At 42.0% G+C, this 13,224-nt stretch overlaps 1 protein-coding gene across 1 annotated transcript; it reads right to left on the reverse strand.

Annotated features, from left to right (window-relative positions):
* Positions 1-318: 318 nt before the first annotated feature.
* Positions 319-1,478, reverse strand: LOC125728197 (intersectin-2-like). Its single transcript, XM_049005246.1, has 3 exons — positions 1,367-1,478; positions 1,069-1,242; positions 319-510 (listed from the first exon to the last, which is right to left on the reverse strand). Exons 1-3 carry the CDS (start codon positions 1,476-1,478, stop codon positions 353-355), a joined length of 444 nt encoding a protein of 147 aa, XP_048861203.1. The 3' UTR covers positions 319-352.
* Positions 1,479-13,224: the final 11,746 nt, after the last annotated feature.

A 13,224-nucleotide genomic window follows, 5' to 3' on the forward strand; every position in this document is an offset into this window, starting at 1 on the left:
GTGGTAAACAATAATCAGTCCCAAAAGGGCTTTCCTATATTTTGCATTTGTGTCAAACGTCCACATTATCAGAAGTACTCAGGAGTCCAGACGGTCTCCAGCAGCACTGGCATACAGCTCTCAGCTCACAGACGCCACCTGGCGAGTGAACGTGGCAGAACCCTGTCTGTGCTGGAGCCGGACTGCCCGTGGCATCAGCCTAGAACCTGCTCTGCTGATGCTTGCCGCTGGTTCCGGGGATCGGAATGAGCATCTCGTCAGGAAGCCTCAGCTCTGTCCGTTTGTCTTGGGAAGCGGGGTGGAGGCGGGGGCGGGGCGGGGGGCGTATGGCATGGCACCAATCCGCGTCGCCTCATTTGAGAGATTTTTGGTCGAACAGCTGCAGGTCCAGGCGCACCCACACCTCGCCTGTCGGCACCTCGTGCAGCAGCAGGCGCCTTGTCGCTGCTCCCTTGTTTTCCAGCTCCTTCTTGATGGTGGCCACAGGAACTTCAGTGCGGCCCAGGAAGTCTAACAATGATACAAGCAGCCATGATGAAAGCGGCCACCATCAAACGCTAGTAATAGAACACAGGCCATTGTGGCACAATGAAAGAAATTAAGCAATAGGGGGGGGAAAGAAATAAACGGTCAAACACAAAAGAAATTATCTAGTAGAAGGGTTGCAGTGAGACTGCAGAATATACCAGGGCATAAAGTAGAGAACGTAGTTCATCTGTATGTGTTCTTGGGCTGTAGGAGTAACCCGTACAAATACAAAGAGAATGTTCAAACTCACACACACAGAACCAGGGGGAGGATATGGAACCAGAACCCTGAAGCATGAAACCACAGTGATACCCCATGGAGAAACTTAAAATGACGTGTAATAAATAAATAAATTAAAAATAAATTAAAAGTTAAATTAAAAAAAAAAAAAACAAGACGAAACTTCAAATATGACACCCAAATTTTTCTAAGGGAAATTTAACATCAGCACATTTAACATCAGAACTGTTCCCAAGACGAATTTCAGGAAGTGTCAACGTGTAAAAAGAGGAGAAATAAACATCTGAAGAAAGGACTAACCATCGGGAGAGAACTGGTCCCTCTTGAAGATGGTGACACATAGAACATCCTGGTACAGGTCCTTAATGAAGAACTGACAGTTGAAGTTCCACTTGGGGTTGATTGTGTCATTTATTGTCCGGGAGGTGAAACACTGTGCCCCCATGGTCACCTCGCAATATGGATTACTCTTTCCTGGAGGGTGTAGGCCATCAAAAAAAACCATTAAACCCAACCATCAAGCCATACATGAGGTACAAGGCATTAGGGGGTTAGCGGCTGGAGTTTCGGGAGATAGGACTTGACCTTTGACCCTCACCATTGGGCTTGCAGGGCTTGAGCTCTGTGGCCTCCAAAATAGTGACCAGCAGGCGGCCAATGCCACTGGTTTTCAGGGAACGAGCTGGAAATGCATACAGCAAGTGATGCATGAGTCGAAAGACCAAGGAACAATAAATAAGATTCATAATAAAGAAGTTAAGATGCAAGGAACTCCCAAGGAATTGGCAGAAATAAGATACAGCAACTGGAAAAAAAAACTGTAGTTAATGGGGCACTGCAGTCTATGATAGGGTTATCAAGGGTTCAGTAATGAAGGTCTGCATAAATAGACTGTACAGCAACCAAAAGGGAAAGTAGTAGGTTCTTAAACTGCAACGGATGTGTTCACTGGAAGGACAGGCTGTGTAAAAGAGGGAAACTCAAATTCAGGAAAAACCAGTGCTCAGCTACAAACTCAGACCAAGATTTTGTTTTTACAAACCAGTTGAGTAGCCTTTGACTGACTCTCTATGCTCAACTGGTTGGAAGAAACAAATTCTTGCTCATGGGGTTTGTAGGTTCTGGCTGTGAAACGTCCAACATGGACTAAAACATGGGGTCAGGGTTCTGAAACACTGAATAGGGTAATGAATATATACTGGTGACTTAGAGGATTTTATATTACAGATACATAAATATACACACACACACATACATATAACTAAATTAAATAGGAAAAGGACAAGCAATTTTGTAGACAGATGAATAAAACCATTACATAATCAAACTGGACTGAAGGGTTATGCTAAGACACTGAAAAGGATTAAATGCAAATAAAATAGTTCACCTTGGTAAGCTTTCTCTCGCTTCTTCTTCTCAGTCTCTATGAAATGTTCTGAAGCAGCTTTGATTTTCTGCGCCCAGGCAGTCCTGATTGATTAAATAAGAAGAAACACCTGATTTGTTACCAGAACAGGACACCGAGGGAGCCTCCTTGTGGACTGAAGCCACAGCTTCCTTGTTCAATTCTCCTTAGTCTCTTCTCTAACTCCCTTCCTTCCCCACTCATTGATGTTCTCTGTCCTGAGAGTATAAACACGGTCGATGTGGGAGATGTGGAAGATTGGCTCATCGCTAGACGGATCGGAGGGCATCTTCACCAGAACTTCATTTAGAAACACGGGCTGGTTGGATAGAAGACCAAAATCGGGTCATAGACTCGCATTAAATTGGAAGTACACACAGTAGAGAAAGCCCGTAAAAATGGGCTAAACATACAACTAAGGAAATGGCACCTCTTTCTAGAAAGTTCTACTCCGAATTGTATGGATATGAAAAGTTCATTTAAAACGCAATGTATGATTTTGTGCCGTAAATGTAACTGTCTGGTATTGCTAGCCCCCTCCATTACTCCCCAGCATGAAAAAGAGTCTCACGTTCTTGTACATCTTGAACTGCATGTTGCACTTGGGACTGAAGAGCTTATCCGTCCCTGATGAGGTGAACTGCTTCACTGCTTGGGTGAGCAGCAGGAAGTCATTGAAGAGGAAGGTGTATAACTCCTTGTTGCTCTTAGTTTTATAGACCTTGCCGCTGTGTAGCAGCTTTCGGGGACCCAGGCAGTTGGTCAAGGAGTTGAATATCAAGTTCTGTAGGGAAATGGAACAATTGGAAGTGTCCAGTAAACTGTAGGAAAGCTGCAAAAATCCAGACCCTAACTTGTAGTAGGATTAACTCTGTAGACGACTTTGTTAGAGGCTGTGCATGTAAACAAACATTTGTTAAGAACTTCAGGAGGGAATATTGTAGATTATATAAAACCCAGGCTATAGACAAGAGCTTCGTGATATAGTTGCATTAGATGTGCTCACCTCAGTGATGCCTTCACACTGGACATGGCTCTGAATCCACTCTAACCTGTCGGAGTTCTCCTTCTCCCGGACCCCCTCGTTGACCTGCAGACAGAGCTCCTCGGCCCTGTCCAGAGCCTCCCGCAAGTGTCCATGGTCCAAGTGATTCTCTGGAGTGTTCTCGAGAATCTGGGGAGCAGGAGATTTGGAAATAGGTCTGGGACCTGCCTAAGAATGAACTCTGTCTTTGGACAAGGACTGTGGAGTTCAGGGTAGAGTGAAGTTACTGGCGGTTTGATGTTAATCAGATCCATCCATCCATCCATCCATCCATAAATAAACTGGTGCAGCACGTTTTGTAACAGTTGACATCCAACATTTCACAATACCCATACTCACTGTTAGGTTGAAGAAACAGTTGTTAATCATTTCTGTATGATCAGCAATGAGTGTAAATATATATGTATACGTTATTTCTTATCTTCTAGCCACATACTCTTAGCTATTGTACTCTAAGTAGGTGGTTAACAGCTGCCTACTTAGATAAGAATCTCACTTCCCTCTCTTGCGCCCCCCATTGACTATAAATAAAGAAGCCAAGGGGAACCACCCTTTGTAACACATTCTGCTGTAGTTTGCATTGCAGAGAGTGTGGGTACCCTTGCAAGTAAAACTGTAACCTGTGTGTGTCTCGTAAATGTGGAGTTGGGGTGGAAACGCCGGGCGCTTTCCCCAACATAGAATTTGGTCCTTCGAGCCGGATCCGAGGAACCCCGAAGACGTCTCCAGTACGCCGAGAGAAGCGACACCGAAGTCTGTCGACAGCCACTCGAAGTCGGGTGCAAGAAAGACCTGTGATGTGAATTCGTCATCAGGCCGGTGGTTAGAACTGCGCTCGACGTCTGGTGATGTCTGAAGGACCTCGGTGACGGATCAGAGAGCACACTATACAGGTGAGAGATACGGCACCTAAGTGAGTAGGTGGCCAAGTGAGAGATACGGCACCTAAATAAGTAGGTGGCCAAGACATGCATGTGGTTGAGGTTAGCCGAAATTAACCGGGAGAGAAAGTAGGCGTTGTTGGAAATATATATATTGATGTATGTGGATGTGTTTTTATAGGTTTTAGATTAACCTACACGATCCACCCTAAAAGCAACAACATACTGGTGACTGAAGGATCAAGGACGGGTTTCATCCCTGAAAACTAACACCGCTGCTCTAATAGGGAGCAGTAGAAGGCCGTGTTAGTGTCCTCCTGAGGTCTCATGCCAGATACTTGCTTTTAGGATTTTTTATTTTTTGTAGTGTATCCATTAAAAGGTAACAATGGGGAAGAATCAAAGTAAACAAATGGAACTAGAGGGAGATGAGAAGTTTATGGAAGGATATAAGCCAGGATCAGGACAAATAAGTAGATGGAGGAAAAAACATGGGTTTGAAGGAAAACTCCACACTCCAGATATATATAAAAGCTCACAGACTTTTGTATAAAAGCTAAACTTAAAACTGGAGATGTTACAGACTACCAATAAGAAAGAAGGTAAAGACAGAAAAAAAGAATATGTTTTTTCTGATGCATGGTTGGAACAAAGTAAGTTAAGAGATGTACGTAGAAAACAGAGTATGCAACAATTACATGGAAGGATAGAGATAGTGTTTATGAGACGAGCAGATTATGGCAGAATAGCGCAATGTAAACAAAAAGATGGAGAGGAACCTGAGGATTTTATGGATAGAATGAGAGTTGTATTTAGAGGAAACTCAGGGATCCCATTTGATGAAGAGGCAGTAGGAGTGTACCAACAACAGCTAAAACGAGCTTTTGTCGCAGGCCTAAAGCCCGAATTGCGAAAATATCTTGACAAACATTGGGTACATCAGAATACTGGTTCAGTCCAACAAGCACTAGAATATGCCCAACACGCGCAGAGAGCGCAGAAACAGGAAAAGACAGACACAATATTCAGCGCCTCAGATGTAGTAGCGTTAGTGCAAATGAATCCTCCGGGGAGGGGAGGATTCAGAGGAAGGTCAAGAGGCCGAGGAAGGGGGAGAGGTGTTTTCAGAAACAATTACAGGAATTCGTCTCAGCAAGATAACATTTGCTGGACATGCAGGAAACCTGGACACTTAGCTAGGAATTGTAGAGTAGGGAAACAACCATATAACCCAAACTCCATTGAAAACAATGATCAATGACCCCCCTCGGAGGCCCCTGTTACCGACACCATCCGAGGCAAAACAGAGGTGATTTTAAGAAAGGAAACGGAGGTCACTTTACAAGACCTTTTAGATAAGGAAATAGATTTACAAGCAGTGTGTCAGTTATTAGCAGAAAGGCAGTGGGAAACCTTGCCAAGTCGGAAGTTAGTCATAAACGGCAAAGTATATGAATGTCTGTGTGACACTGGAGCATGTAGGACTGTCCTAACCTCCAGTCCTCCCGGAGTCACATATTCTTCATCAGTCATAAATATAAAAACGGCAGGAGGTCAGACAGACAGACATCAGTTAACAAACCCAGTTGCAGTAAAAGATAAGGAAACTGGACTTGAATGTCAAGCACAGGTGTTAATAAGCCCTTCTTGTCCTGTTAACTTGTTAGGTCGAGACCTTATGGTACAAATGGGCATTAGCGTGGTTGCCACAGCCACTGGCATGAAAGCAATCGTAAATGAGGAAGCTTATGTTGTGCAAGGAACCACAACACCACAATATTACTGGTCTCTGGACCTAGGGGGAACTGCACAGACACGAGAATTATTGCGGAAAACTAGAGAAAAGCAGTCCCCTAGACAGGCCCAGTTCATGCCTGACGATGCCTTACACGTCACTATGTGGTACAAAGACACCCTTGGACCAGATTATGTCTATGACAAAACGTTTCATGCCCTCCAAGACACTTGTATAATATATGTATGTTAACCCCACCACTGGGTTTTCAGCAGCCTCAGTCATTTTATCTAACAAGCAACAAGCTGTATTTAGAGAGAGAACACCACACGTATCTCTTTCAAAACCACCCCAGATGCAGTGTATTATAATACAATAAAAAACATTACATATTTTTTTAATATTACATATTTTTTAACGTCATTTAAAGTGCAGTGGTTTTTATTGCTACTGTGGTTGCTAATATTTAAATAATGACAGACTATTTGGTTAGTAAATTCATCTCAAACATGCTAGTTTAGTAGGGCTTCCCAACCTTTCGATGTCCGCGGATCGGTTTCCGTCGTAGAAAAGTGTCACGGATGGGTAAGACGGCGGTATAATTTGGGGGTTCCCACGCCGAGCGGCGGGAGATTGACGGTGTATACGGACATGCGGGGCTAATGGCGTATTTCCGTACATCAATACGGGCAGCTTTCTTTCCAAAACGGCGCGATCCCCTAATAAACGGGACGGCTGGCTCCTCTACCCCCGGTTGTCTGCCGCCCGGTGCAATACTCCGCGCGGACGGTACCGGAACACCGACCGGAAGTTGGGACCCCCTACTGTACAGGGTGGTAGGTAAATTGTTAAAAAAAATTTGGGCCATTACTTTCGGAGTAGGCTAGATGCTTCTAAGTTTATCATTACATCTATTTACATTGTTACACAGGATTAACACTTTCAAATATTCTTAGCTTGGTTAGTGTTAACTCAGTTCTTGGTAGTATTCATCTGGGTATTCATTTGATGTGGAGCACAGTTGTTTCGTATTTGATTCTAGTTATAATTTGGTGACATTACTGTTTAATATGCTATTGCACTTACAGTATCGTGCATTTTACAGTCGATTTTTTTTGCAATCTTGCTCGCTGTTTCTTTTATTCTATGTGACCCCTGTAATTATTTATTATAATAATTATAACAATTGTATTTTCTGTATGGTTGAAGAATTTCCAGCTCTTTATTTATTTTATTATCTCTCTTAAGTGCTGGTTAATCTCTCGTTTATTCCCCAGAGAGCGAATTGAGAGAGCTGATCGATGGACCAACACCCAACACTGGGAAGCCTGGAACCTGTGGGATGAAGTGATCAACTGGGGAGAAGGTGTGGAGGAGTTCTCACCAGTGACACTCCCCACTGTCCAGGCTGGGGGGGTTAAGGGGGGATTGGGGGGGTCTACTGATTTGGGTAAGGGAGGGGAGAGTGTGGGAAAGGATGGACTGCTAGCCAGCACTAGTATTTCATCTCAAAGTCTTCAGAGTAATTACGGCCTTTCATCTGAAGACTGGGAAATTTATAAAACTTGCTACCTTAACAAAAAAAAGAAAGTCAGGAAGGACCGGACAAGCCGGGGGGAGGGTGAGGTAAGGGGGCAGAGTAGTGAGGAATATGTGGAGGTACCAGAGTGGGGAACATTTGAGGGGAAGGCCTCCAGGGTTGTGATGGAGGGGACAGAGGCTGGTATTAGTATGATGGATATGCTAAATGGAGGTGAGGAGAATGGATGTGAGGTGGGAGTGAATGTGGAGGAGGTTAAGGAGGGAGAAGTACAGGGAATGCTGTGGAATATGTGGTGTCACAAGTAGGCAGAACTTGGCTAGAACCCATCCAGGAGGAAGACCTTGAGGAAGATGAAGAAACAGATGAGGAGCTTCAGGAAGCAGAAGACACTGATGCTGCCACAGTGGACAGTTGGCAGTGCATGGCAGCATATGTAGCCAGAATATGGCTGCAGACTTTACAGGAAGATGGACCTGAGGAAAATGAAGAAGCTGATGTGGTATTCCAGCAGGCAGAAGATGCTGATGCTACCACACTGGTCAGGTTTCAGTGTATGGTGGCATCTGAAGACAGATCACAGCTACTGACTATACCAGAAGAAGGACCTGAGGAAGAGGACGAGACTGAAGTGATGAAGACAGATAAAACAAAAGAAGATGCCGATGCTGCCGAGAAGATCTACAGTGAAGAAGAAGTATCATTCCATGTGAATGCCGAAGATCTTTCTGAAGATGATACTGAGAAGAGCCACAAGAAGAAGAAGATGAAGTGGTGCTTCTTCTGCTGTCCCCTGCCCTTCAGAAGAAGTAGCAAGAGGCAGTAAATATAAGGTTGTGAATTCAGGTTTACAAATGACTTAAAGCAGTAATATAACTGCATTATTGACACCTTCACAATGCACTTGCAAAAAAAGCATAACACATTATAGCCTTGTTTATTATGGATTAATGGCCGATATAATGTATTATGAAGATATTTATTGTGTATATATAGATCAGAGCATTCATAATGCATTATCAGCATAGCTATGTGTTATGCCTTTGTATAAGTATTTACAGCCGTGTTTTTTATACTTTTATAAATGATTTATAAGGCATTAATTGGGTATGTATAATGCAGTTATATGACTGCTTTAAGTAAAGTTAAGTAAAGTGTTTATTTTCTTTTTCTTAGAATACCCGTGTTAGAGCCCTGCATTGGGACTGGGATCCCGCGGGACCCAACGGAAAGAGATACTGTTTAAGTGTTAATGTAGCTATAAGATACGATAGGATAAGATATGCTAAGTTAAAATATAAGATAGGCTAAGACGAAATATATTAATATAAGCTAAGTTGAAATATAATAAGATAAGATAGGTTAAGTTATATGATAAGATAGGCTAAGTTAAAATATAATAAGATAGGTTAAGTTAAGATATAAGATGGGTTAAGTTAACATATGATAAGGTAGGCTATGTTAAGATAAGAGATTTGCAATAAAACATATTTACTTTTCAAACTGTGTCTTTGTCATCTTTTCAGTGTTGTGTCTGTCTTTGTTTGATAATTTTGAATTGTTAATTTATATCTGAGACTCTCCTAAATGTCAATAAGCAGAGACGGAGGAATGGGAGGAAGGTACAGTTAAGTATAAATGATAAAGTATCAAAATCACAGTGTTGCCTTATTTTGACGCAGAGAAAGTAATTTCAGTGTTACTACCACATATGAGTTAACGGCTGCAAATGTTGGTGTTAGAAGTGCCGGTAAATAATGCGGCGTAAGTTTAACTCCGGTGTGTTTCTGAAAAACACGCAGCCTTCTGCCTGCTGTCATTCGTCGCACGTGTAGGAGGCTATTCTGGTAAGTAACAGGTAAAGTTGTCATTTAACGTAATGCTAACGTGCATTACCAGTTAGTAAGTGTTTTACTATATCACACACCTTACGTCCTTTATAGTTTTAGCCCGGTGCACTCTGTATCCATGCTAACTAGCTAGCTAATGTTAACATGACGCAGTACAGTCTTCCAGCTTGGGGATTCCCACCCCTGTCCGCGGCCAGTATTCCGCAGGGGGGTTTGCGGAGGTGTTGGTTGCAAATGCAAACGATCCCTTCATGTTCATGCGTTGTGTCCTAATGTGTAAATAAAAGATAACTATCAAATTCAATGTTCATGTCCTATTATACTAGATAAGACTGTAAAATAGTTTGCCCTGCATATGGATGCCATGTAGTCAGAGTATGATCAAGACAGGGTGTGAGTGTGGAAAAAAGACAAATGTAACAGTATTTGAGGGAAGAGTGTGAAGGAGGGAAATGTAGGGAGAAGGAGGTTCCTAGGAGCTCTGAGATGTGTTTAGCTGTAATAAATCTGAAATATAGCTATATGACATAGTTTTTGATAAAACCAGCATTTATTTTTTAGGTTTGTCGAGCTCCGTCAAAACAATTAGAACGAGTTCATTATGTAACTGGAACCCCTCTCACATGTAAACACAGTGACACACTACAGCATTGGTTTGTTGTCTGAGGCTATGATACTGACCACAAACACATTCTCAAATTTCACTGCACCAATCATAGCATATGCAGGCAGAAAAATGATCGCAAAAAACATTCAGCATTAGACTCAAAAACCGTCTGTAATGTCTGTGTTTATCCAGTGGACCATAAATTAAAATAAGCTTTCCTATTTCAGTTTCTTTTAGATGTTATAAAGTAATAAATAAACAATCATAATAATTAAACCATGTATTACTGACTATCGGACAACTTCAACAAGTTACCACATGGATGCAAAATCAAAGATATTCATTTGCGCCTGGCACTAACCATGTATTCACTTCCCAGAAGAGGTGAGAGCTCCCCTAGTGGCTACAGGAGTGCATTTTCCCCAAAGCAGGTATAATGGATGGTGGTCTTATTGCTTTTAGACCACAACTTGGGATAGAAGAACAAATCAAATTATTTTCCTCATTTAATATTCAGATTTTAATTGGGCTTAAATTTTAGAGCACAGTGTGTTCTAGGATGGTACGTTATGGATATTAGTCTCTACCACATTCTAACGCTATAAATCCGGACCTTTTCCTATGTTTGATTTGGTGGCTGCCAGGCGTTCTGAGTAGTATAGTGACTATGGTAGGCGTGTGATTCCCTAAGGAATTTTTTGTTCTGTTCTGTGTGGCAAATACATATAATGCTGACATTTTTCCTGGAAGATTTGGGATTTTTCATCCCGTGCCTTAAGGTATTTCTCTCCAGCTCTAGGGAGTCTCCCCCGAAAACACCAGTCACTCACTAGCCTTACACTTATGCTTGCTGACTTATTCAACACCATGAAGGATTAACAGAAAAACAGAAACCTATTAAAAGGCTGCACCATATCATGATATGCAAATAAACATCCAGCATCATTGTTTCACAGGGAAGTACATTATTTATTGATAATTATAACCCTAACCCTTACTTCTCAGCTTGACTATATTGAAGTATGAAGCGGTGTGTGAACATGTGAACTGGTTGAAATGCAAGTATTAAGACCCCTTGTCATTCATAGTATTATATACTTCTTAATTTTACAAAGACTTTTTTCCTATCATATTTTTTAGTTTTTGAAGTTGATAATCTGGAAAACTGCTGCCTGGGATATACTATCCATTCTTGACTCTTGGAATAGGAATTGAAGTCGAATCAAACAGCCTTACAGCACCCTCTTTAGGTTCCATACAGTAATATGGAAAACAGAACAATTACTAACTGAACGCAACATCCCCCCTTTACTTCCTGCAGCAGCACTGTATTCTATTAAAGACACGCCTTACCTGTAACATTTCTTCCTATAAGGTCATTACACCCCAGACAAAATAGAATGTAAGTTCAACAAAAAACATTGTGCTTGTGCCTTCCTGTAACTGCACAACCTTTTCACTATGAACTGCCTGTTTTGCTTCCAACAGAAATCAATTACAATTAGAAATGTTCCATTCACTGAGGACCACAGTAAGAGGATCTACGAACAACTGTTATATATTTTATACTGAATCTATCTTTTCCTTTAAGGTATCTCTTTCTAACCAGAAAATCACGGTCAGAACATGCATTTCATTTCTTTGTTTAATTCTGTGAAGTTCCATAGTCCTTGAGCCGATGATGGTTTGTGTGCCCTGGCTGCACAGCTTCCAGTTCCTTAGGCCATTCCAAGCTCAACTGTTCCTTCAGGACCAGTCTTTGGCAGGGCTGGAAATTTGGGAAGTCCACTGGGTACTGAGGCCAAATGGGCAGCATGCCATGCTTTCCCGTCAGCCAGGATGGGTCTCGATGGGTGCAGAGAATTTCTGATGCCCTTTTTGCACATGCGCTGGTTTCCACAGCCGCACTCTGTGCCCTTCTCTGAATGAGGGAGTGCGAGCTCCCTGTCTTGCATCACAGTACTGTTTCATGCGAGATTGGCAAAGAAACACCCAGCAATGCACTTTATTATCATGTCACTTAATTATCACTTATGCCCCTTCAGTAGCAGGCCAAGTACAAACACTACACAAGCAGAGTATTCTGTGGGGAAAAATTTATGTCCTCAACTGCTGAGAGCAGCGTGCTCTGTGCTCATTACATCTGTGAGCTCATTACTCTCTGTAGTGCTTTTCAATGCTGCATTGAGCAGCTGCCAAGATGTTATGCTGCCTCTGAGGATAACTGTTTGTTTAGGAGTAGAATAATTCAGAATAATTCAGAAGATGGATACAGATTTTCTCTTTTTAAACAAGACACTGGCTCACTCATAATTGTCCAGTAAGAGGTAAGGAGCATTCCTATTGAACAATCATGACTTCTAGCTTAAGTTAACTCCGCTAACTGAGAAATCCTGCTTAGTGGAACACCTCCCTGGTCAGAAGAGAACAACTACAGCAACCAAGAGTCACTACCTGGCTTCTGGTTATTCTGCATTAGCTCACAGCTCAGACTGGGAGTCATTTCATAATGAATTGACTCCTCAAGTCCAAGCCTTGCAGTGGACTGCAAAGCATCCAGGGACACTGCGCAGCACGTTAAAGGACAGCTCTTATGGAGTGACCACTAAACGTAAAAGTGGAAAAATAAATCATTTAAAAAATGTTAAATGAATAGTTAAGGAAGATGTAGCATTTGATTATGTCCATGCATTTTATAATATATTCAGTACAGGATCATAGGGGAGTCACAATAGGACATACTGTAAGGAAGTGGAATATTCATAGGAATAGGACTCACTGACAGACACAGACACACACAGGCACAAGGAAACAAGCAGCAGAACATGCATATGACATGCAGAGCTCAGCCATGATGTTAAGAGCACGACACCCTGAGCCAACAAGCCTGTAGGACCTAAGCCAGCAAAATAGTCTAATTTTCTTTCATGCGTACTTTGACACAGACATCAGCTTAATACAATGCATAAGGCTCACAAGTTGAAACTTCAAGAATAGGCACAGAAAATTCTTAAACAAAGAAAAGACATCACCTTAAAACCAGCTTGGAAGGTGATGAAATTGTAACCTGGCTGTCTTCATCGCCTGATTTAATCCCCATCATTAACTATGGGGCCTTAATGTAGCATAAGATTAACCACGATCACAAACATTACACTTCTCAGAGCGGCATCTAGGAGGTTGTGAGTGAGTGTGTGTGTGTGTGTGTGTGAACTGATACCAGGCTCATGATGGTCATTGACAAGAAAGGGCATTAAACTTGGCAAAAGGGACCGTAAAGAATGGCAGATTGTTTTTCTCTATATAAATTCAATAACTAACTAAGTCTGCTTTTATTATTGTTTCTCTTAATACGAGAAAGAGAAAAATCCATCAGTTTCTTTTGTTTTCGTT

Source organism: Brienomyrus brachyistius, unplaced genomic scaffold (genome assembly GCF_023856365.1).
Source record: "Brienomyrus brachyistius isolate T26 unplaced genomic scaffold, BBRACH_0.4 scaffold196, whole genome shotgun sequence".
NCBI lineage: Eukaryota > Metazoa > Chordata > Actinopteri > Osteoglossiformes > Mormyridae > Brienomyrus > Brienomyrus brachyistius.

What these genes read in the sequence shown, in the direction of transcription:
- LOC125728197 (XM_049005246.1), bottom strand. Translation starts at nt 1,478, where the DNA reads ATGCATCACTTGCTGTATGCATTTCCAGCTCGTTCCCTGAAAACCAGT. An exon ending in CAAGCCCTGCAAGCCCAATG is followed by an intron (nt 1,243 to 1,366) that starts GTGAGGGTCAAA and finishes TACACCCTCCAG; the next exon opens with GAAAGAGTAATCCATATTGC. An exon ending in GGACCAGTTCTCTCCCGATG is followed by an intron (nt 511 to 1,068) that starts GTTAGTCCTTTC and finishes TATCATTGTTAG; the next exon opens with ACTTCCTGGGCCGCACTGAA.